Source organism: Camponotus floridanus, unplaced genomic scaffold (assembly GCF_003227725.1).
Source record: "Camponotus floridanus strain SB8 unplaced genomic scaffold, Cflo_v7.5 scaffold42, whole genome shotgun sequence".
Lineage (NCBI taxonomy): Eukaryota > Metazoa > Arthropoda > Insecta > Hymenoptera > Formicidae > Camponotus > Camponotus floridanus.
This window is the reverse complement of record NW_020229570.1, coordinates 474,240-495,548: the sequence shown is the minus strand read 5'-3', so window position 1 is coordinate 495,548 and position 21,309 is coordinate 474,240. Positions and strand designations below refer to the sequence as shown.

The window sequence follows — 21,309 nt, the reverse complement described above, 5'->3', positions numbered from 1 at the left end:
CCAACGAATGAAACTCTAGAATTTGTTTATGTGTTCCATGTGTAATACATTTGTTTATCAGATTTTATTTTAATCGTGTCATGTTTTATTTTTAAAAATATGAAAAACTATAAATTTTTTTAAAAATGATATTTTTTTTTAAATCTTGCAATACAAAGTAAGATACTTGATGTATATGCTTTTTCTTTTTGATAAAAAATGTAAGTAGCAAGAATGATAAAACTATTGAAAATACGCTTAATAATTTACGAGTTTCCACACGAAATGAGACGCCAGCTTAACAAATACAATACCATCCAAACGTATCAGCATACTCAGTTTGCGACAAACTCGATTTGCAATCTCTGGCCACATGTTTGATTTTAACAGAGAGAGAGAGTTTACCAAATCGATCGTTATCGCGACAATTCCACGCATTGTTTCGCGATATCAAACGTTCGTAGTAAATGTGAAAATTTGTTAATTGTCAGTTTACATCTCTATGTACGATAATCAATGTCTAATTGATTATATATTAAATATAAAATTTATCAAGTATTTTATAAACACAAGGTGAAAATTTTGCATAAATTTTCAAAAATTTAAATGAAAATCATGCAAGTCTAATAAGATATGAAAATCCAAAGAATTTGAATAAATGTGAAAAATTTAAATACTTAATAAATGATAAAAATCTAGCTCTTATAAAATTAAAAATATTCACAAATTTTTAAAAATATAATCTTTTTATATCAGATATTCATACATTTATACTCGTACTTCTCAAGTACAAACGCATATTCCGTTTTCATAAATGCCAGAAAGTAAGTCAGATGATGACTAGTTATGTGACAGAATAAGAAAATTTATGCGACATTCGCATAATGCGACAATATAAAAAAGAAATTCGTGTGTTTTATGGATTTGAGAGAGTTGGCTCGGTATTACACATACATAATAGAAGACGACGGCAGGATGGTCGTAGAATGGAATCGTATCGAGAGACTTAAGGTTTATATCTGTATAAAACCGACGCGAAGCGGACTATTACGATAATCATATTCGCTCTTCTGTTTTATTATCCCGTGACAGAAAAAGAGTACTATCTCGCCAATTAAATTGATGTCTCTATCCCTCGTTATTCAACGCACGCGTGAAACTTTATTTATCGCTTTAAACTGTAATTCCTTCGACGCGTCGCATAAATTCGCACGAATATAATAAATTTGTCACTGAATTATAAATAATAATATAGATAAAAATTCATCGTCGATGAAATTCATTCGCGTAAAATGTTTAGTGAGTTGCGACGTGCGTGCTAAAAGCGCAGAGGGGATGATTACACGCAAGCTAATTCGCGAGCTAATTACAGAATAGTGAACGAGCTCGCGAATCATTTTCGAAATTGTCGACTCGTTGCTACTGTTGGTAATCACCTCCCGGAAATGACGATCAATGACATCGACGATGTTTTTCCCATCCACGAGAACGCGAGTGGCGTGCTATTTGCAAAAGCGGCATGGCTGGCCAATTTGTCGAACATTAATGATGGCGATCGGCGACGCGTTAAGCGAACACCGTTTATAATTCGCGCTGATTACAGCCGGGTCCATTGATTGTCCAAGCATAACCTTGGCAACGCGGACGAGATGCGGTTGCCCGGGTATCCTCTCCCTAGTAACATCATCCCCCCGTAGACATCGACGAGAGGGTGAATTTTCGAGCCGATGGATCCGTCTCGCTTCGCCGGCGCGTTAATGGAAATGCATCAACGTTTCGCAAAAAATATCCCATTTTTTCGGCGAAAGTTCGATACCATAAAATCATTAACACAAACGCAGAGAGAGAATAAATAATTTTGCATAATAATTTCGATCGCACACAGACGAAAAAGAGATTGTGCGTGTAAAAAAATTGATGTATGTATATAAATTCGGTCTAGACTCTCGAATATTTATTACGAAGGAAATATTGATATCCGGCGATTATTTATATATTTGCTCGGAACGATAGATCATCGATCTTTTAAATTACTATTCTAAAAAGAGCAAATATTCTTTCTTTGAGTCTCCTGATTGGTTTTTATTGTCACGTAATCGATTTACCCTCTCTGTCCTGTCATCTAAAGATTAAAGGCTGCGTTTTTAATCATAGTTGACGTTTTTAATCATAGCTATTCTTTGTCTCAGCTTATATTTAGTACTTTGAACTCTCACAATTACAGACTCAGAAATTACAAACAGAAAGATAAAAAAAGAAAGACATTCTCTAGAAAATTGTTTTTATGTAATATTATTTGAATAAATTGTGAAAATCTTATTTTCATAACTCATAAAGAAGCATTAAGAGAAATTTCTTATTGTTAGATAGAATCGCTTTGAAGTTTCAGCTTTAAGGCGGGACGATTCGCCAAGTTATAAATCACATTTTATGCTTGGAATCGTGCAGTTTCCGATTTCCCATGTCTATCTGACATTCCTCATATCGTTCGATATAACGTATTACATACACTAACCGCACATTTGGGAAAATCGAAGCCCTTTACGAAGTTATTTCAAGCCGGCGAGGGTCCGACAAGTCGCACAAAGCGAAGTCTCGTCGTGCTCTGAAATCGAATTACACGGCGGTTGAGAAACGACGCGAAGACTGAAGGGCGAAAGGTAGATAGGCAGGTACAACACGAAACAAGGGACTCGACGGGCTCTCCCTTCGAGGGAAAACGGTCTTTATTCCGCTTCACGTCGATATATTTAACTGTTTTTGTCTTTTACCGTAGATAGCGATGCTTTCACCCTTAGAACGCGTAAGGGACGATGGAAGCTAAAAGAGTCTTGTTTTCTTTTTCGGTAAAATTTCTGTGGCCATTTACGAGAATTTTCTCTATTTTTCAAGTCAGATAAATAATAAAACGCACCGACGGTAATAATAACAGTAATGGTATAAATCTAAATTACTGTGGCCGCTATAAAACTTTAATAACAAACAATTTTATCACATGATAAAACCAATAATCTATTTTTCTGTGAAAAATTTTAACAATATTAATATTTCACATAACATAAGTTCTTTATAAAATGCGTTAAAAAAAATGCATTCACCTAAAAAAAAACTATCTGTAAAGAGAATAAAATAGATATTCTGAAAGCGCAGACACACAATTATTGATTAATTTTTAGATACAGATAAAGGGAGAGAATGGACAGAGAGACGAAAGACTATAAAGATGTTAGACGAGAGTCATGGATGGTTTAATCTAGTTGTTAATTTATAGTGTATCAAGCGAGTCCTTTAACATGTTCGTTATCAGGACCGAATAGCACAAAGGACTTAATTTCACTACTTCATTTGCATTTAACCCTCTCCAAGTTTCGCCTTGCTTTAGGGGGAGGGAGGTGGGAGCGACAGATGCAATTAACTCATTCGTAATCCTCCATCCTTTCCCTGCTAAAAAAAAAAATAAATAAATAAACTGCCCGCTGGATGGCAAACAGGATGCAGATCGCGCCGCAGAATAATAAACCGCAATGGTAATTCGGAAAATGAAGTTAGAGGAAACTAGAAATGAGCAAGCATCCTGAGTGTATGCATATTGTTGCCATTTTCTCACTTTATGAAAATTACAACAATAACAACAATCGTTGATAATAATAATAATCTCAATTTCCATCGAATCTTAATTAAGAAATCGCGATGAGAAAACAACTTGTAATTAACAAAAAAAAAAAAAAGAAGGAAAACGATCTCCTGTTTAACAAGATATTCCTCTACCGCGATGGAACAAAAATAGTCAAAATCAATATCGGCCCTCAAAAAATAGATTTCGCGTAACAGGGTGAATTCCATCTCCCGTTGAAACCCGCCACGTTTTACCGCTTGTATAAAACAAATTCTGTCACATCGCGTTACACGTGGAACCGATTCCCGACTGTACTTGGAAATATTTCGTCATCGACTACTCGCTGAATTCTCCATTTCCAATCTTTCAGTCGAGTATATCCTGGGAAATTGAAACTGGGATACCTTGCGCCACTTTAACGAACCGCACCGAAATAGAAGAGATATTCCCGAGGAAAACCTAAAATATTAAACCGATATAATCCGCCGTGCGCTACACATCAAGTAATACCATGTGTGCGGTGGCATCCATACTTAACCGCAGCGCCGCATTTACAATAGAGTTTAAATTTTCAGTTTCCAATTTATCATTCCTGCGGTACAATTGCCTCGAATTAAAAAGGATCACGGTTTAATCCTTTTTAAGACAATTTTTGCTTCATCTTATCCGGTGGACCATCTGAATCTCTTTTCAAAACGCGCGAAAATATTTTACGAAGAATTTTTTACGAAGAAAACGACAAAAAAAATCGCCTTCAAGCATAAGGAAGATTTTTTCCACATAGTTGTTTTTATGTCACACAAAAAAATGAATATCAGAGATAAGCCGAGGGGAGGTACGGTGAAAAAAAAAACGCGGTGGACGAAAAAGAGAAACCAAGTATAATGAAAACTAAATTCACAACCACCGTAGCGTTTCGCAGGACGAATCGTCGGCCATGTCAGCAAAATCATCGCGATTTTCTCGGGATCGTTTCTACAACGCGAGAGATAAGACCTACCCTTTTGCGCCGTAAACGTGATTTCCCTCCGAGCGGAAAAACTTTCTTTTTTTCGCGTCCTCTTGCCCGACCGAAAGGAACATTCCGCCGAGCTTTTTCGCGCTCGGCTGATAAAAATCCTTCTAAATCTTGTCGGAGCCCGCGAAAGCCGATGCCGACCCGCCAGAACGGTTCGCTTCAAAAAATACGACGACATTCGAAGGCATAAAATTTACATCTAACTACTCGCGATTCGTTCGCGCTTGCAAAAATAATAATTCCCTATAGAAACGCGTTATCGTCAAGAAGCGTTTGATCGAATTGAAAGGCGGGCTTGCCTTTCAATCAAATAGATATATTGAGATTTCTTATATTTCTTATGCGTAACCCAAGATATCTGGATAATCCCTTTCCTCCGATTCCCTTTTATTTTTAGTCTTTTATTTTACTTTAAAATAAAAATATTATTTTATAATTATAAGATATTATTTATAAAATATTATTTTATAATCGAATGTTTTATAACGCTAATTAAAGAATTATACTTTTTTAATTACTATTTTAATATAAAATTCAATGAAATTGTAAAGTATTTTTACGAAAAGGCTAAAAATAAAGGGGGATTGTTTTCAGAATCTTGACAAAGTACAATGTCACTTACCGCCCCCCTCGTGCTGAATGCCTGGTTTACGTTGTTGACGTTGACGTTATTGATGTGATTGTTGTTGTTGAGATGATTGCTGGTATTGGAGTTGGTGGAGTTATTGTTGCTCGCGTGATGATTCGAGTGATTCCCATTGTTGTGCTTGTTATGCTTGTGCAGCACCATTGCGGCGAACATGTCGAATGTCTACCCGTAATACACGGTAAACACGCGGAACGAGCAAAGATGGTCTTTCGAAAAAGCGCCGATCTCACTGCCCCTCGTTTCGCCGCATCACTCGAATCGTTCACTTCTGACCCAAGTAAAATACCGCCAAGTAAAATACCGCCAACTAAAATACCGCCTTCAATTTATCGCAACCGTCGTAATAATGGAATAATCGTGCGCCTGATGGATGGAGACCTTTAAACTTTTTACAAGTCTTGGAAAACTTTGTAGGAACGTGAAATTTATGATACATTATTTCTAATTAAATAAAAAAGGAAAGAAACTATTTTTAAAATATCTTTTAAAAAAAATAAAATAATATAAAATCGTAATATTCAAAATATTCTGAAGGTTGATAATAAATCGATTTGAAGCTCTGAAGAACCGACTATTTTCGATTCGATTTTCAAACACATACACACACACATCGGACGATTTACTACCTTACGAAGAAAGACTAATTTCATTCTGCCGACTGCGGAGGCTACTTCGGTGCACCGCAAAGATATCGCGCGGCTTGCGGATTTCGTAGAAAGCCGCGTACAAGCATAACCGGAGCGCAATCGAATGAGCGAAGAAGCTTTTCAGACTTTCTCCCGTTAATTTCGTTGGTCAATATCCACCGTGTAATTGAAGGCAACGGCAAAAACCGCAGAAACGCGGAAATGGATGATTGTTTGCGATACCGCAAATAAACAAATCGAACGCGAAATGGCAAAATATTTTCTGTCAATATTATATAATATATTCCTGATGTACATTTTTGCCGTGCACTTTTTTGATATTGAGTATTAGAAGCTTAAAATAAATATGATGATATATGAATTTTTATATCGCGTACATTCAAGTTCGTTTAAAAACACTGCACTATTGCAAACATTCGAGAATAATATTATGCGAATGAAGAGTCAACAAGAAACTCTTGCGATCAATGATAACATAATGATAGATTAGCGTAAAATAATTATTTATTGCCTTCGATAATTAATGCAGTGTTCGATAATGTGAAAACATAAACATAACCAGCAAGTGAATCATCGATCACGATTAAATTATATCACGTTCTTAAATCGTTTGACAAATTTTTTTTACGCAATCGAGTTTTTCTTTCTGTATAAAAATCTGCGTTACAAACCTTTTCATCAGAAAATTGTGATAAATGATGAAGATCATCATTTATCGATGATGCAATCAAAAGTCGAGTGCGTCTAAGGTTAATCGTATTTAAGGTGTATTCGCGGGAACCATTTGCAAACGCAAGAAACACCACTATACAAGAACGCACCGGCTGCCGGCACCTATTGATTTGTTATAAATAGTCAGGTGCAGCGAACTGCGGCTATTCGTCTTCCCTTCCCTTCTCTTCTCTCGCGGCTTCTCCCGCCACCTTCTGACGTAGCCATCTCTCTCCCCCCTCTCGATTTGAATAATACGTCGATCGGACTTGTGCCACGATTGTCAATGAAAATATCGCGCGTTGCATACAAGAACTGTAATCTTTTAGTAAATCGACGTAAGACATCACCGATAAATTGTTTAAAATATCGTTCCAATTTCATTCTGCCTCCCCTTCCTCCCTCTCACTCTGTCTGTCTCTCTATCTATGTATCTATCTCTATCTCTGTTCTATCTTATTTGATCCTTCGAGCTGATAACTTATAATTAAGTTCACCCATCTTTCTGTCACTTACAACTTATTATAACTGTATTACTCTCCGGCACATCTATTACAGTTAAGTCATATACGTATAAAATCTCTCCGTCTAGATTTTATAATTTCAAAGACACATTTTAATTTCAAAGAAACGGCTATTACGTTTAAAATTTCATTTGAAATTGTTTTTAATAAGTGCACCTTTTAAATATCCCAATATGTCAATTATTATTATTTCATAATAAATGATATATGGTATCGTAAATCGTTTCAAATATAAAATTGATGCTTTAATATGAGAGTTTCTAAGAAAATTAATTTTTTCTCATGTATATAATACAGGCTTACCTATAATTTAAAATTATAATAAGCAATTATAAAAATGGTAATAAATTAATCGAGCTTATTCTCGATCGGTGAAGGAAATATCGACAAGGAAATATGTCAAAATACTTGTGAGAGTCACGACGATATATCAGCGAGCAAAGCGAGCGACACGTTAGCGGTCAATGTATCTGTCAATAAGAATATTTATCAAGAGTTACCCAAGAGTTAATAACGCAAACGGTAACTCAAACGGTTATATAACGTCCTTCGAGAAAGCATCGTAACAGATTGTTCTTCTCGAGAGACTGATTGATTCGTGCGTACCGTACGTATTTACTGTTAATTGAAATAGTTATTCGAACTCGGTCGATTTGATTGCTCGACTTACAGGGCACTTGGCCGGATGTCTCGCGGCAGCAGGTGGGGCTCGTAACGCGATTAGCGCCGTGGCAGTAATTACGGCCAGAACATCGCCTTGTAATCAAATTGGGTCGCGCGTGATCCGTGGGTCATCTCTCGCAATCGCCGCGATATTTTTCTCCGTTAAAATCACCGTCAAGCCTCGCGATTCCATCGCGAGATTCACGGGAGTGCGGAATATCAAGGGAAATTTCCAATCGCGTCCAGGTAAAAAAAAAAATATATAGGAAAATTTCAAAATCGACGATCCAAAAAAATACATAGTTGCTGTACGATTCTAAATTTCGAGTTATGTAACTCGACATTATCGCGTGTTGTAATTCATTGTGTTTTTATCGCCTGGGAAACGGCCAATCGATTTACTCGCGACTCTCGAACAACCGATAAGCGGCGAGCACAGGTACTTTAATCACAAAGTAAATCGCACGAAATCTCGATAATTGAAAACTTTCCCAACTTAACCCGGCAGTCGCGTTTGAGCCTCCGCCGATTACATCGGAGGAGTTTAGTTAGATAACCTCGTTAAAATCGATTTCAAATTGTACCGAGAGCAATGAGCCCATCGTGTCATTAAAAAGAGGAAATTGCCGGCTTTGTCAGTGAGAAAAAAAATACAAAAATTACTGGTCGCGAGCGAATGTGTTTTCGCTCGTGCATCAGTCGGGATTCAATCGGCTAACTTTTCCAATTAACTGAATGAAATCGGTCGAAGAAAAAAAGGATCCATCACAAAATCATTCGAAAGGTGCGTCGCACGCCAAATGAAATGGGGGAATTAAATGTATTTCTTTCTTCCTTTATTCATCGATAACATTTCCTTTCTTCAATATTTTTTTCAATCATCGTCGCTTAATCGTAAGTCAATTGTAAATTTTTCTCAAACGTCAAATAGATTACTCGAATAAAATGTTCAAAAGGCAAAGAACTTTTCTATTTTTCCATCTTAAAAATATTATCGCATAAAAATTTATACCACGAATTTATTCCAACTTGAAATTGTAGATTTCGTCGCTCGTCGATTTATTCACTGTAGGAATCCTGTACCGTTTCGCAGAATTTTCAATTAACTGCATTTACCCTCGAGCGAGCGACGTAGTCTTTATTCGCGACAATAGAACGACGAAGGATTCGGGCGAAGGTCGGGGTTCCAGTTCGTAAAACCGGGCGCATAAAGTTTCCCCCCGTGCGTTCGTTGTTTTGCAGAACAAAATTGGGCGAGTTTCTTGTCGCACCGGTAACGACGAAGGACAACGACGAAGACGACGAATTTAGACAAATATTTCGCCAACAAACAGTCCCTGCTCTCTCTCTCCTCCCCCGCAATTCTTCGGCATTATGTTATTCCGCCTTTCGCAAGATTTTCAACGAAACTTTCGGATATGCGAATGCATTTCGTTGCAAAAATTTTACACATTTCGGCAAGTAGAATTTATTTTATTAATCAAAAAGAGACGCGATAAATTATATATATAAAATAAAATTTATTAAACTTTGAGATTCGTTTTTGTAGTATTGCATAGATATAGATGAGAAAGAGACAAATTAAAAAACGGTTTTCTGGTTCGCAATATTATCGAGGATTCTGATCTTTTATTTCCAGAGGAATTTGTATTTTTTTAAGAAAAAACACGAGTCTCTTCCGTCTAACTAAGAATATTCGACCCGAATAACATGAATATACATAACTAGTTCAGGCCCGAATAATATCTCGCTTCATATGCAACGAGCGACAAGATCACTCGTGTTTGATTTACGGTACATTGGACGAGAAGATATTGCACTAGTATCGTATCAAGATATTGAAAACTCGCCACGGAGACGATTTATGATCGCGTCGAGCAGGAAAAGATGAAGCTATCATATCAAAACATTGTAAAGCTCGCAACTCCATTTCCCTTCTCCTCTCCTCCTTCTTTTTCACGCACAGGAAATTCCAACCGGTCACGTTTAGATTATCCATCTCATCGCCATTTAAAATCTCTGCGCATCACCGTCATTAATCCTCCCAATAATCAATCATAATTACATCGACGGCAAAATAATCTATGGGATACTTCACAATAGCAATCATCGAGAAACGGATTCTGATCTTTTCGCTACACGTTTCCTTATCAAGTAAACAGTTATGGGCGTAACAGCGATGTGCTTCCCACCAGTTACATAACACATTCTTCCAACAAATCACAGAATTTTAATTGTTTAAAACCAGATTGCACCAACATTATTTTGGATTTAAATGACACTTGAATATGCCTATCTTTATCTTTCTCTTTAGATAACTAGAGAGACACACATTTAAGGATGTTTTGTATGTACAATCCCAGCAAAAAGTAGCTGAAAATCAATATTGACGAATATTCACTTTTGGTATATTTTGAATAAGAAATTGTGTGAAATATTACAATTTGATCTTACAATTAGCTACAGTGTAGAGATGTATTTTTTAATATTTATTATTGCGTTTTTATTGAAATAATTCCGAATTTTGTTAATCGAAATGATTACTTTTGGCAGAGAATTTCGCCTTGTGACAGATAAATGGCTAGCTTCATTGAATTTAATACCTTTTTAATTAGTTAGTAGTGTATAATATTATTTGAGCAAATATTTCCTCTGTATCTAAACTTTTGCAAATTTTAAACAAATTCTGAATATTATTTCCATATGTTTTCGTCATTTGAATCGACGTGATTATACGTTTCCCATAAGAACACATGTTAATTCGGTGCAAATTAAAATCCTTATAACTTGTGAACGTTTTAGTGAATCGATTTAAAAAATTGTACTGAAGATTCTAACCATATGTAATTACATTCTGTACAATTTTCATTAAATTCTCAATATTTTGAAAGGTACAAAACATCCTTAAGTACTGCTTAAATCCAAAATAATGTTGGTACAACCTAGACAACTACTCGTTATGCAGATGCTCTCGCAGACAAAAGAGTGAAAATCGATGCGTTGAATTTTTGACCGAACAAAAACATGGAGTCTTCCAGATGCATGTATGTGTATCTCGACGCACAGTGAGGTTCATGTTCTACCTGCTCTCTCGCGCTCCAGCGTTACACGGCTTACATAACGCGCGTGCGTGTGCGTGCGTATGTGTGTGTATGGCTGTACATGCGGCGAATGTGCGTCGTCGGGGGAGGGCCAATATGGATGACGTATATGCAGGTATACGATGCATAGAGCAGCGTCGAGACACATGCACATGTACATGGTACACGTCCATCTCTATCGAACTCTCGCAACGTGCGGAAAAAAAACGCTTAGCCTATGCGGTGACCGGAACAAAGCGCGGTGATCGCTGCCGGCATTTTTTACAGAATTATCGATATAAAACTGTTTTTTTAATACCGTAGTCGTCACAACGAGACTCCAATAATTGTCAAAAGCCACTATAAACATTGGATGAAACAAACAAAAAGAAAATAGATAATACGCAATATTGCGAAAATAAATCTGCGCGATAAAAAAATTGTAATAAATTATTGCACAAATTATTATCAGATTGTGCATTTGATAGAGAAAAATTTGTCCGCGAGATTCAGAGCGTTGGTTATATCAATTAAGGTTGCCTCCATCAGCAATTATTGTATATCGAACTAATATTTGAACGCGGCAGAATCTGCTGCTAATTGCTTGCCGTGTTGCTAATAAGGGGAAAGCTAACAATGGTTATTGGTATATTACGTTATTAAACTCGATTTCAAAAAGTATTACGCAACGCTGTCAGAAACAGCTGTTCTACGTATAACTTATACAGTTGGATCGACTCGAAAAGAATCCATCACGAGGACACGGATATCGCGCTCTCTCGCTCGAAAAAGTAATTTAACCGCGTATATGTGTCCAATATAGCCGCAGACGGTATCCTGACAGCCGTCTGACAGCGCATTGTCTGACGCGTTTGCGACTGTCGGCCGCCGATAGGATTCATGGAAAACTGGCCCATAGAAATCCGCGGTGACGATGTCAGACACTCCGGGTTTCACGATAGAGAAAGGCAGACGTACGAGAGGGGAAGGGGGACGTATTGTTTGCGACAGACAGATTCATTTAAACTTGTCGCTCGCCGGATATACGTGTACCTGATTCTCCATTAAACGACGCTCAAACGCGGTCTTTTGCACCTGTACACAGGTTTCCGGTCATGTCGAAATTCGTAACGTGTAACATTTTTGGAGCCTCGCCAGTGAAGCGTTTTGTAATACACGATACATTGTGGCCAGGGGATGAATTGTCCGAGTTAATTTTGGCACGCGAGATAAAATACGAGTATGGATTATGATTTAGCATTATTATCAATATACTTGTAGTAATAATTTAATTAATGAAGAAATCTATCGGCGGAGGTCGCGTTAAATTAATTTCGATAACGTATTATTTGATGAATTTATTTCACTTTTTCGACTCAATTTTCTCGATAAAAATCCGTCGGCAGATAATAAACTGATGAAAATTTATTATTCAAACTGAGATTCGCAACAACAGGGGTTGCGTTAAAATGATAAACATCACGTTTGATAACGAGCCAACGGGGACTACAATTTTAATAAAACGTTTCGGTCAACACATAGCAGTTGGACGCGGTCATCTAGATTATTCGGTTAATGGTGTTTGCGGACAATTAAATCCCATGTTTGTGCGGAGCCCGTATTCATTAGTCTGCGCGACAATAGTGGATTGCGATGTATTGCGAGCACAAAGTATATTTTAATCAAATGTGTAGATTGCTAAATGAATTGTCTCTGAATTATTTCTCTCTCATATCTTTCTACGTATTTATATGCATAATATTAGAATTAAATAATAATAAACGCACAGAATATGACTCGAAATGATATAAACTCCTCTTTTGACACGGCAGGAGTTTCCACAGCAATCGTATAAATGATACGTGACTTTGATTGAGTATATGATGTACCTACCCACATAGATATATTTTGCGCGCTTGTTCATGGCGACTGTCTCTTCCACTGTCAAATCATGAGTGTTGCCGTGTCATATGTAGGATGCAGGGACGTGTTACACATATCGAAACAGCGATGTCAGTATATCAAGATCGATGGACCGATGGTAGAGGCAGCGCAAGAGTAAATAATGAACCAACTGGCAAGTACGATCTCGTTTCCCACATATAATTCATTATTCGCAAAACATATCTCTCTCATATTACGACCAGATACATATAACGGGTTGTAAATAGACAAAAAATTATATTATAATTAATATTATTTCGCATATCGTGATATTCCGGCAGATGGGAATAATTTCGCAAATTTCTCGTCGCGGTAGAAACAATCAAATTTATGCATTTTGCGGACGATTTAACAACTTAACGAGATTGACGGGGATCGATAATTCCGTCGGCGGAAATAACTAACTAATGCGGCGGAGAGTGACGTTCATCTAACCGTCCAACTGTCAGCTATCTAACGTATCCGTGGAATCCGAAGTATTCGGAAATAGACTCGTCTCCGACATCTCCTACCTGTCGCAGCGACGTCTAAAAATACGGCGACGTATATTTGCCGTCAACGAAAGATCGATGACCGCAAATGTGTTCTTCGCGAGTGATAAGAGTAAGGGGCGTATTTTACAATATTACGCAAAAAAAAAAATCAAAAATAAAAGAGAACGAAGGTTACTTACTCGATTAAAATTCCTCGTCGGATTAAATGTGCCTCATCGTCGTTTTATATTAATTGAGAAAGATAAAAAATTGTATTCTTTATTCAATAAATAAGAGCAAGATACATCGTGCAATAATTGGTTTCGCCTCTTACAAAGTTTTCTCAGTCATGTGATTAATGAATAGCGATATAAGCTCGAGTTTTGCGATTAAAGTTTTCCGTTGCGCAAAGTGATATTTGAAAAAACTCGCGTTAATTCCGGAAGTACGGATGTACGTGCCACAGGTCGTCTCGTATATAATTCACCTTCCGTTTCAGGAAAAAGACTAGTTTGTTTTATTAGAAATAGCCATATCCTCGCATTTCTCCCCTTCTTCCCCCGAAACAACCTACAAAACTGGAACAAAACCTTTTTCCTATTTACGCTGTAAAGCGAGAAAAGAAACATAGACAATGAACAATGAAAAAGAAAGGAGAATAAAAAAAACAAGACGTATTCTCGATGGAGCAAAGAGGAATTTTTGAAAATAGCTCTCGAGCCAATTTCAGCCAAGTAATGGCTTGCGCTGCTCGATACATATAACCTAATGGTTCGCGTGCCCCTAATGGGCAAGGAAAGTATCCACGCACGAAAAGCAGCGATCGAAGCCACCGCACCACCGGTCGTTGGGAACGTACTCACGCACGCACGTATTTACGGAAAATCAGATATAGCATGAATTATCACGGAAGCGTTGCATCGGTTATACACGCGTCATTACGTGAATCATGTGAGAATATAGATCACGAATACGAGGAATTCACAGCAGTCCTCGTCAATGGGTTGCACGCTTGCGTCTCAAGCTTAAATAGATATATCTCGTGTAAATCTCACCTAACATTTGTAAAGATTTTTCTCTGCGAAATAAAAATTGTTATATTCTTATTTATATTCATATTATTTCCTCGCACGCTATGGTTCATCGCGATATTCGAAATCATAATCAATAAATTAAGGAACAATTACATTTTATAATGAGTAAGATTTTAAATTTTGTTAAATGAATAGATTTAATATAATTAATATAACAATTATAATTAATACAATTAATGGATCATTAAATTGCGTCATTGATATTTATCTTTAGAGTAGCAAATAAAACTCGCTAAAAAAATGCAAACTTGTCCCATCGTGCAAATATTTAAATGTCAATACCGCAACTAGTTTCGCGATAAAACTCTTCCGTGACGCGAAATTGCTCGTCACACTACTTACTTATTAATGTTGCTCAATGAGTAAATTATATGGTTGTCGTGAGATAATTTTACTATTAAGGAATTTATGCTCTTGTAAAGTATACACGATATATGAAATACATAATAAATATATCGACAAACTTTGTAGGACATCACTTGTTTTCGTGATGATAAAAACTAGCATGCAAAGGTAAACTGTTAATAACGGTATCGTCCTTTTTTTCCTTTTCCGTTTTTACGAGACCGACACGCTTTGAGTTTCCCTTATTAAGGGCGAATTATTCGAGCACAAATAGAGACGTTTTAATCGACGCGAAAATCGTCGAGGCAATAGAAGTAAACGATAATTGCAAGAAACGACAATCCGGCGGATGAGCTTTTCTTATTTTCTTATTTCCATCTGGCAAGAAATGACGATCGCTTAAAAGCTCGACAATAAAAGTGCCGGTTCTATTTTCTTCCGGTATGATATCGCGCGAGCTCGGCGATATACTTCTTTCGCTTTCGCACGGTCGTGCGTTTCCACTTGGTTGAAGGGAAACGCCGGAGACTCGACTCGCGAGAGATCCCTATAACGCTCCGCGCCGAGCATTATCAAAGTTCTTCCCCATAGACACCGTAAATCTTGGCGGAGGGAAAGGGCGTTCCCCGTAGACGGAGCCGGCGCGACGGGACAAAGGAAGCGCCGCGTTAAAGCCACTTTATCTGAACTTGTCGGGGTTTTCCCTGTAATCGACCTGCCTATTTTCAGACGCCGCGGCGCATTGCGTCTGTTTGAAAATTCAATTTACAAAACGATATCGCGCAATTTCCTACGTAATTCATTCGGCGCGCCTGTCGTCTGACCAATGTCGGTTACTCCTGTCTAGTCTGGGCTATTTCATTATCTTCATTCACAAATTTATGCAAATAATATCGGTGCATAATGTCAATTATGCACTAATATTATTTGCATAAATTATACTATAGCTAGATATTATGCTATAGCTAACACTGCGAATATGCTTCGAAATTTTTCTCTAAATCTTATTCGAAATTAATTTAAAATTCCAATTATTAATACAATGTAATGTAATAAAATCAATTAATTTAATTCTACATTATTAATATATTAAATATATTAATATATTAATATATATTAATATATTTTTATTTCATACATTTATGAACGATATCATTTCTTAGAAATTCGAATCAAAGCGAGCGCGCACGCGAGTCTAATTGAAAATTTAAGCACCTCTAACGACACGCGAGATATTTTTCACGTCTTTGTGAATTTCCACAAGCGACCACACACGTGAACGTTCTCAGATCGAAACTCGAATGAAATCGTTTCCGTTTCGGCGCGAACGGAGATATCTCCACCGGGAGGGATCGCATTCAAAGAGAGAAACGACCGCATCACGCGATGCCCGTCTCAACAAGTTGCGGAAATCGGTACCGGTGTAGTTATCGAGAAAATCGTCGCGAGAATACGCCCTTACTTTGTACGTTATCATCACGTTATCCCTTACGAAACACAAAACTGTTCTCGGTGTTATATATCAGATTCGACGATCCCTACGCAAGAACTGCTTGTGAATTCGTTAAAGAATTAAAAAAATCTTTAATTAGCCTGAATCATCAAAGATTCTGGCATATTAAGCAGCTGTGTCCCTCTTTGCCGATGATTTCATTGCACTTGTGAATGCAAAATAATGGTAATTTCCGTAAAAATTTAAATTGTTATATAATAATATTAATAATTAAAAACTAAAAATTTTAAAACATAAACAAACTTTTTACTAATGCTTGCTCTTCTATCAATTTCAGAAAGTTGTATGTTAAGAAAATTAATTTTAGACTTGTAATCACATGTCAAATATAATTGCAAACTTTGCGAAATATTACTATCTTTGTATAGTGGAAAAGTTTGCAAAGTCTTAGTCATCGGGAAAGAGATTGCACTATTACATGTCTGCCGTGATTTTCCACCATTGCACGAACGACCGAGGGTGAGCCAGCATAATGAAGAAACTCTATCTACGATTGGTCGCAACTCGCAATGTCACGTTCGAGAATAAAATACCAATCGTGAGGATGATTCATATTATACAAACGTATTTGCATAACGAAACGTGCTAATAAGAAATGTGGATATGTAAAAACGTATTAATTCTCCATCCATCAGGCACAAGAATTCAAACAAAAAAGAAATCTATTAGATTAGCCGAAATATAATAGATCTGTTTTTAATCAAACAGAATTATTATAAATATTATATAGAAAATTATTTTAAGAAATTTCTGTTTGAATAATTTATATATTAGTTTGATGGAAAAGTAATTTCATATTTTATGTACGTTTTTAAAAAACGTAAAAAAACGAAACAATTTTTCCAAAATATATATCGTTTTATCGTATTTTCGTTGTTTCTCTATTTTCCAAAGTCTCATTTCTCAAACAGAAATTAATTAATTTTAATTTATAATTATTAATAGCTTAATATCTTACTTTTCTAAAATCGATATTTTCCACCGCAACACACCCTTTGAAAAAACCAATAAAATAAAAATCGCGCGAACCCGGGAATTCTCCAATTACCTCGCGTCTTCCTGGTTGTTCGCGCGCTATCACACACCCCTTCGATCGTGGGTGGCGGATGCCTCTCACACGGGGGTTGCAGTGACGATACGATGCAGGTGTCGCGTGCAGGGTGGTCGCGCGTCGACTGAGAGCTTCTCTCTTTCGGGGCACCGAATCCGCAAGAAACGACGACGGCGACGCCGCGACGCAACCCCTTAGCAGCTAGCCAACCATCCAGCCAGCCGCCCCCAGTCGCCACCGTCGCCACCCCCGAATGCATCCCCACCGCGTCGATGATTATCGAGGGAGGGGATGCTTGTATCGCCACGCGGCCGACAAACTGGTGGGGGTGTCTGCTGGTGGAATTACTTTGTCCGGCAAAAAACATCCCGTCTCTTCCCTCTCTTCCCCTCCCTCTCCCTCTATCTCCCGCCGTTGCAAAGGGCGGAAAACCGCGGGGCGGAGGGCGCAAGGGTACCATAAGCATGAAGGTCGTGACGATGGAGCAGATAAATCAGAATTCGCGGCTGAACGAGTCGGTACGGATTTTTCGACGTGGGTGACGAGAACATGACATCGATTAGGATGAGGAAATGTCTGATATGTAAGAAGGTAATCTGGCAGAATATAATCCTTAATCCTTTTTGATATTTGTCATATAATAAAATAATCCGTGGCAAATTAATTTTTACAAAACAAATATAAGGAAAAGAGTTTATTGCTTTTTTCAGACTTTTTATGTAATTTTGATCGATGATTTAATAAAAATATCGTAACAAGGATACTTTGCTAGTAGAGGATATTATTTTTTAAAACTTTCCTAATTTTAATTTGATTTTTGAGATGCTGATTTTATTTTCAAACGCTGATATTATAATCAAAAATTATTGATCTTCATACTTTCCAAAGCCAACTTTCGCGAGAATGATTTAGTTTTACGAGGGGTAACGCAGAGTAAAACGATAAAAAGAGCAACGATAGAGAGAGAATAAATTAAAATTCACTATGCGTACTACAAATTCTAAAAATAAGAGCGAAAGAATAATTGATTGCCTTCAAAGTACGAAATTGTTACTAAATCACAATCAAATAAAAGTCGAAAAAATTCTACTTTTATAAATGAAACGAGAATAGAAAAAAAATTGATTAATCAATAAAACTGCACACACTATTTAAAAAAATATATATAATAATATATTGCAAGTATAAAAAAACAATGAGTTGTCTGATACCGAGGCAGTGCTTGAAAAATGGTTAATCAAATTTTTTAAACCCGGCAGCGTTTCATTATGCATCCTTTATTATATTAGTTACAAAATTACTTGTTAAAGAAGGCTCGCTCGAATAAACTCGGAAACAAAAAGTTTCTCCTCATCTAGAAAAGTTAGTAACGATACCATAGAGACAGAAGAAAAAAAAGCAAAAGACGAAAAACTAAGACCAATGTGCCACAGAGTAAAATTTACGATTGTAAGGAAATTAAATTTCGGATAAATAGCGTAAAAATTAGCGTGTCAGTAAATTAAGTTAATAATGTTTTCAGAATATCAATTTAAAAAAAAGTCGGCAAAAACCAGGACAAAATTACCTATAAAAAATTAAGATCCGTAATTAAAATTTTTATAGTTAACTCCAAATTTATTTCTAATACAGTGACGATATTAATAGATTTTTAATAATAATATTACGCAATTAAAAATGCTAAATTTGCTCTCAGCCGTGAAATCGAACGCCACAACGTCATCGTTTTTATGCACCGTCAAGAAACGACGGGAGGAAGATAAATTAGAAACTGTATCGAGATAGACGGTGCAAAGTAAGGAGAACGAAATCCATATCAGTCGTCAGGACTTGACAATTTCCTCGGGGTGCGAAACGACACCGCAAAGATTCTTGGATGGCTGCACAACGCGATGGAAAATGCAAAGGATTGATGATACGAGACATCTAACCCGTTGACGCGAAATAAGTTTGAGAGATAAAGCTCGGCTCGAAATTTGTTCGATCGTCGTCACTCACGCATTTTGATAATGTCTAAAAAAAAATAAAAAAATATCCGAATGATAAGATATAAAAATTCTAAGATCACGCAACGCTCATCAAATGATGTTAAAAAATAGTAAAAAGAATTTTTTAAAATTTTATATATACACACGTACACTCTCGATTATAAATATGGAATAAAAATATGGTCTAAATAAAGTAAATCTCAGAGAGAGAAAGGAAAAAGCAAGAAAAAAAAAAAGAAAAAAAAGTTATGTATCATTGATTAGCATAAAGTGAAGTGCACAGACTACAGTCTTAAACGACACGCTCGGCATCTTAGGCGCGTCTCCCATGGGATGGCTTCTTGCGAATAAAAGATAACGAACGTTTACGAGAAATGGCGACTTGCAATCCATTGAGATTGTAGCAAAAAAGCAGAGCTTTCTACCGCTTTTATCCAATGCGAGAAAGAACAAAGTAAGGGAAAACACGGAATATGAAGTTCGAGGTGCAAGAGCGATCGAAGAACAGCTTTGCTCCGTGAATCAAGCCCGAAAAACCGGTTCTAGAGCGCGACGGAGGATCTTACGGTGCATCGAAGGCAGTCGAGGAAGTTCAATGGGCGGATCGACAAACATGGGGAGATCGATCGCGTCAAAAAGGTACAAGCAAGACGAGTCCTCTCCTCTTTGTACATCGTCTAATTTCTCACACATGTTTTTGCACCCATACAAAAACACTGGTTAAACAGTTGGTAAATAAATATGTTTTTATTCGTCGAATTATCTGATGCAAATTCGCCAGAAATTCGCGACAGCGAGTACATATGTATGTCTGTTCGTGAATCGCGAGGCTAACAATTCAACAGTAACAATTCAGCTGTAGAAAAAAATTTTCTAAACTTGTTCGATATTTTTCCATCTCTTAGATATATTAGATTTCCCTTGCTATAGTTTTTTATATCAAAAAAAGGCTTGGCAAATTTGCAAGTTAAAAACGACGCCTCGCGGTGATCAACTTTTTACGTCTTATATATAAGTGTTCAACTAAGTTTTATATTCGCGAATTACGTAGAAACTTTTTCAGGTGCGAGCATAAAATTACGTAATATCATTAGATGGAAATTTAAATTTGACGTCAAATCTCTAGCACGTGCTGTACCTAATGCAAAGATTTAAATATGATAATTTTGCTTGAATATACAATCTAGAATGCAGACAAGCAACAAACGAAATTCGTTATTATCTCTCATGAAATTAGTACTATCTTGACAATTCGCAAAATGGAATCTTGTAATTCCTAATAGATAAACTTTCATATAATTGAAATATATAAATTTTATATAATTTTACCATGTATATAGATCTTCCTCGTGTGCAAGTATGCTATATATTACGTAATTATTTAACCTGCATAAGCCAATTTAAGTTGGAACAAGATGCGATTGAGGTACATTATCAAATATATGCCGAACAAACGATAATCGATTATCGATAGTAATGTATTTCACGTTCATGTTGATTGTTCGGCTTGATTACTCATTTGAAATAGCAAGAGCATTAACTGGATCGGATAATGCAAAGACTAAAGCTTTGCTGCTTGGATCGTAATCGAGAAACGGCGCTCTGACGATATCTGATCGTCACCCGGATATCGGCCCTTCCCTCGCGGTCGAGACGAGGGATTGACGTTAAGTACGTTAAATTAATTAACGTTAATTAACGCTCCCCGTGGGACTATAGGTACGACGAACGAGAGTGGAATACAGCGGGGATTACCGGGTCCCTCGACGCGAGAGGCCATTAAAAACTCCAGCGAAGCTATTTATTCCGCCGACCATGCGAACACACGAGGCCACGCATAATTGCCTTTTCATTATCAGAAAAATCAATTTTGTCTTTTCCAGCTAGCTACATCATACACGCGCGAGAGAACGTAATCGACTCGGGCGCCGAAATCTGCGACTTTACAATGGAAATGCCGAGCCTCGATGCAAAATCGATCCATCAAAGATTATAACGGCGCTCGTGCGTGAAA

General features: G+C 36.9%; 1 protein-coding gene across 3 annotated transcripts in view; it reads right to left on the bottom strand.

Moving 5' to 3' along the window:
* The window catches only part of LOC105254613 (serine/threonine-protein kinase 26), an 88,761-nt gene that overhangs the window by 44,792 nt on the left and 22,660 nt on the right, over window positions 1–21,309 (bottom strand). Inside the window, exons 1-2 of one of the 3 annotated variants that reach the window (XM_011263444.2) lie at window positions 17,305–17,451; window positions 5,236–5,530 (exon numbers count right to left, since the gene is read on the bottom strand). The exons of 1 other annotated variant lie outside the window; for it this stretch is intronic. In XM_011263444.2, coding sequence (XP_011261746.1) covers window positions 5,236–5,415 — 180 coding nt within the window. In that variant the 5' untranslated portion in view covers window positions 5,416–5,530; window positions 17,305–17,451. Of the gene's footprint in view, window positions 1–5,235; window positions 5,531–17,214; window positions 17,452–21,309 lie in introns of those variants that run through there. One more of the 3 variants, XM_011263427.2, reaches the window with a different exon arrangement.